The sequence below is a fragment of the Sinocyclocheilus anshuiensis genome, unplaced genomic scaffold (genome assembly GCF_001515605.1).
Source record: "Sinocyclocheilus anshuiensis isolate Anshui unplaced genomic scaffold, SAMN03320099.WGS_v1.1 scaffold1872, whole genome shotgun sequence".
NCBI classification, from domain to species: Eukaryota; Metazoa; Chordata; class Actinopteri; order Cypriniformes; family Cyprinidae; genus Sinocyclocheilus; species Sinocyclocheilus anshuiensis.
Genome location: NW_015557203.1, coordinates 444,688 through 448,974, shown reverse-complemented (window position 1 = coordinate 448,974; position 4,287 = coordinate 444,688). Strand labels below are relative to the sequence as shown.

Genomic DNA, 4,287 nt, shown 5'->3' with positions numbered 1-4,287 from the left:
ATATATATATATATATCATTATTGTGATGGGGGGCCCTGCAGTAAGTCATAGCCCCAGGGCCTAGTGAGGTCTTAATGCGGTCCTGGTTCCAGTCCTCGAATCTGATTGGCTGAGCAGAATATATACAGTCCAACAGCACTGCGACATTTCACTATATGTATCACTCTGCTTGTCAGTGTTTGTGTATTCCATATATACAGTAGCCTACATGTTCGTCTGTGCATTGTGTATGTGCATTCACTCAATTTGCAATTTGTTCAACAACACAAAAAATTATTCACAATCAAAACAAGCAAATCATTAAATCATTCATATAACCAAATCATTCAAAACACGGATTAATTTAGAAACTAAACAATTGACCATCTTTATGAGTGAATCACTGAATCATTTATTTTATAGATCTGTTCACGGCCGTACCCAGGCTTTGAAAATTAGTGAGGTCCGGGGGTGTGTGCGTGTGTGTGTGTAAATTATATACACTATAAACACTTTAAAGGAGACAGACATGTAGATGTTTGTGAAAGATGTTTTCTCTGTTTTGGAGGGATGATTATTTTTAAATCATAGGCTACCCTATTTATTGCATCAAAAATGTGTTAATACTTTATTTAAGGGTGGATAATTTTATCAGTTGTTTATTGCAACAATACTTAAATGCTCTTATGGAAGTTTATAGCATGATTTGTGAAAATTTAACTGTACCGAATGACAGAATAGACTTCTTCATGGCTAGTTTTTGCGTATTTAATTTCATTCTGTAACCTACTTGTTCTACAGATCTGTGAGTACTAGTATTAAATGCTACTGTTTTTGACATCGTTGATAACGTTTATGACAGATAATATCATGATCATTTTTGCGTTTCCCTTGCCGAATGTCCTATCCTGTCAGCAAAAACCTGTCCATGGGCTTTTTTGATTGCTTTCAGTTTAAGTGCCGGCAAAGCAGTGTTGCCAGATTTTGATACTAAAAAAACAAAAAACAAAAAATAAATAAAAATAAACCGAAATTATTTCCAATCTTTTGCAAATGAGATAAGATAAAGATACAACAATATTTGAAAAATAATGTGTTTCTTGAACATTAAAGCATGTCAACATATTCTGTTACACCAAATACACCAAATAATGATATTTAAAAGAGCATCATATGACCCCTTTAAGTGGAAAAGACAAGTCCAAAAACGTTAATAATAGCTGGATCTGGCACCACGGAGGCTGCGCCCGCGCCCTCACACTCACAACACTCTCTCAAGCCTCATTCACTCCGCCAGCGCCTCGCATCGCAGCGATCATTTTCATACCACGAGCGCTAAACATTATTGCAAACTGTCTAAACTGTATTATGCATGTCATGCAGGCATTCATATGAGGAGTTTAACAGCAAATTAGTCATTCAAAGTACATATTTTATTTTTGAACATGAAAAATTTACCGAAGTCGGTGGCCTCATAGCTGGTTACGGCCTGGATTTGTTCAATTTATTGAATATCTTCAGATTTATTCAGAAACTAAACAAGTGACTGTCTTTGAGTGAATCATTGAATCATTAATATAACAGATTCATTCATAAATTAAACAAGTGATTGTCACAGTGAATCACTGAATCATTTATATATATTTAAATATAATCATACTTGCAAGATACACTCAGTGCTTGTTCCTTGATTTACTTGATTTTATAAACATACCACCAAAATGCTTTAAGAAAACACCTTCTTTAAAGGATTTTTATCTATTTGTTGAAAACAGAGGCAACCCAATTCATACACTGAACTCCTTCTGATATTAGCATACATTCACCCATCAAAACTGCCTCTGATTGGTTAAGAGAGCTGGGGGAGGAGCCTGGGCTCAACATGCCAGTCAGTGGCTGTGGAGGCAAGAGTATTTCACTCGCCTGCTTGCCAAGTGCTGGACGCACTCTGGAGACTGAGTGCCTCACTCTGAATGCTGCATGTTGCTGTTTGCACTTCGACAGTGTTGAAACAGAGTCAGCGTTTTCAGATTCAGTCAGTTGCCGCTGTCTCCTATCCTCTGATTCTCTTTCTGCATGTTTCTGTCTCTATTTATTTATTTTATTTTTTTTGTGGGTGTGTGTTTTGTGTAGGAGGCTATTGCAGACCATTGTCGGATGTTTTTGCTCTTTTAGAGGAAGAGTTATCACCGAGGTGAGGTGAGGTGTATGATGCTCATACAGCACCTGCTTTCTTTGATCCACATGACAGATGATGTTCAATTTGAATTTATCAGACTGAAGTAGATAGAGATCAAAGCACTGACTACGGATATTCAGGGAAATGAACACCTCACATCATCATGGACTGCATCATTCATACCGAAATCACAGCCAGGGAGCTTTGCCAGTGGGAAAGCCTGTTCAAGGTGAGAGAGGATCAGCCTCTGGATGCTATGAGCAGCTCCTCATCTCCACAGAGGTCTTCCTCACACTCGGGCTCATCAGTCTCCTGGAGAACATTCTGGTGATTGCTGCTATTATCAAGAACAAGAACCTTCATTCTCCCATGTACTTCTTTATCTGCAGTTTAGCTGTAGCAGACTTGTTGGTCAGTGTCTCCAATGCCTCGGAAACGGTAGTGATGGCACTCATCACGGGCGGCAACCTGACCAATCGCGAGAGCATCATCAAGAACATGGACAACATTTTTGACTCGATGATCTGCAGCTCGCTGTTGGCCTCCATTTGGAGTTTGTTGGCCATCGCAGTGGACCGCTACATCACGATCTTCTATGCCTTGCGCTACCACAACATCATGACCCAACGGCGGGCGGGCACCATCATCACCTGCATCTGGACCTTCTGCACGGTCTCTGGCGTGCTCTTTATTGTGTACTCGGAGAGCACCACCGTTCTCATCTGCCTTATCAGCATGTTCTTCACCATGCTGGCGCTTATGGCCTCGCTCTACGTCCACATGTTTCTTCTAGCCCGGCTGCACATGAAGCGCATTGCCGCCCTCCCTGGAAACGGCCCTATCTGGCAGGCGGCAAATATGAAAGGGGCCATCACAATCACTATCCTGCTGGGAGTATTTGTGGTGTGCTGGGCTCCCTTTTTCTTGCACCTCATCCTCATGATATCTTGCCCCCGGAACCCCTATTGCATCTGCTTCATGTCCCACTTCAACATGTATCTGATCCTCATTATGTGCAACTCGGTCATAGACCCTCTCATCTATGCCTTCAGGAGCCAAGAGATGAGGAAAACCTTCAAGGAGATCTGCTGCTGCTGGTATGGACTGACCTCTCTGTGTGTATAAGCTTGTTTCTGTTTGACGTCAAGGTACTGATTGGGAGATGTTGACTTGCTGGATGATGCTGAGAACGAAGAAGATCTAATTACACTGCATAGCTTATGTGATTATTCTGCACACATTTATTTGATACCCAGATAAATGTGATACTATGGCTGTGCTGACCATGAAAAAAAATGCTAATGTTAATGACTCAATTATTCAGTTCTTTCATTCATTGACATGCTGTTTTTGGTGTTTATTTATATATACACGTCTCATTCGTTTTATCTGCTGATTAAGAAATCAAAAAGTCAAAGTGCCAATATTTAAAAGCATTAAATAACAGAAAATGTATAGGACTGTGTGTGTTGTGATTCAGTTACTCAAGCACATGCACAATATTTGGCTACTGTGATTATGTTCTCTTAGCGGGTTGGTACCTCAGTTATCCAGCTCAAGAACCGTTGCAGCTTAATAAATGTGTTTCATACTTATGAATTTATTTTTGTATTTTGTAAGTTAAGATAATTGTAACTTTTGTAATGCCATCTCATTGTGCAAATAAAACAACATCAAAACCAGCAATTATGCCTCATATGTTTTCTTGTGGAATTGGTAAAATGATAACAGATTTGATGGTCTTTGATGGTTTTGCTCTTGCTCTTGGATTTTATTCCATTTCCCTTCCTTTCCAGCTTCAGAGTCATGGAGCTCAAAAGGTAAATATCTATATAATCTAGTAAAAAATTGCCTGTAAGCTCTTAAAGGCTATTTATTTGATCAGTCTTTTTTGAATGTCACCATATTGCGCTGAACAGACTGTCATCTAGTACAACTACTAAAGGAAGGATTTCTGTCACTTTGCACCTCCACTAAGCTCTCATTTATCCCCATGATTTTCTTCTCTATACAGTAATATTATTTGACCTTAAATCAAGGCCAACGCCACTGAATGTACAAAGAAAATACTGGGATTGGTTCTTTCAGCAGGCTGAGGTCTGTAAGCTGTCAGTTGGCATTCCTGTTA

General features: G+C 39.6%; 1 protein-coding gene across 1 annotated transcript; it reads left to right on the top strand.

Moving 5' to 3' along the window:
- The first annotated feature begins 2,291 nt into the window (after nt 1-2,291).
- Nucleotides 2,292-3,315, top strand: LOC107678942 (melanocortin receptor 4). The gene has a single exon (XM_016474341.1). It carries the CDS (start codon nt 2,304-2,306, stop codon nt 3,282-3,284), a length of 981 nt encoding a protein of 326 aa, XP_016329827.1. The 5' UTR covers nt 2,292-2,303; the 3' UTR covers nt 3,285-3,315.
- The last annotated feature ends 972 nt before the right edge of the window (nt 3,316-4,287 follow it).

Coding starts and splice junctions, on each gene's coding strand:
- LOC107678942 (XM_016474341.1), top strand. CDS start 2,304: ATGAACACCTCACATCATCATGGACTGCATCATTCATACCGAAATCAC.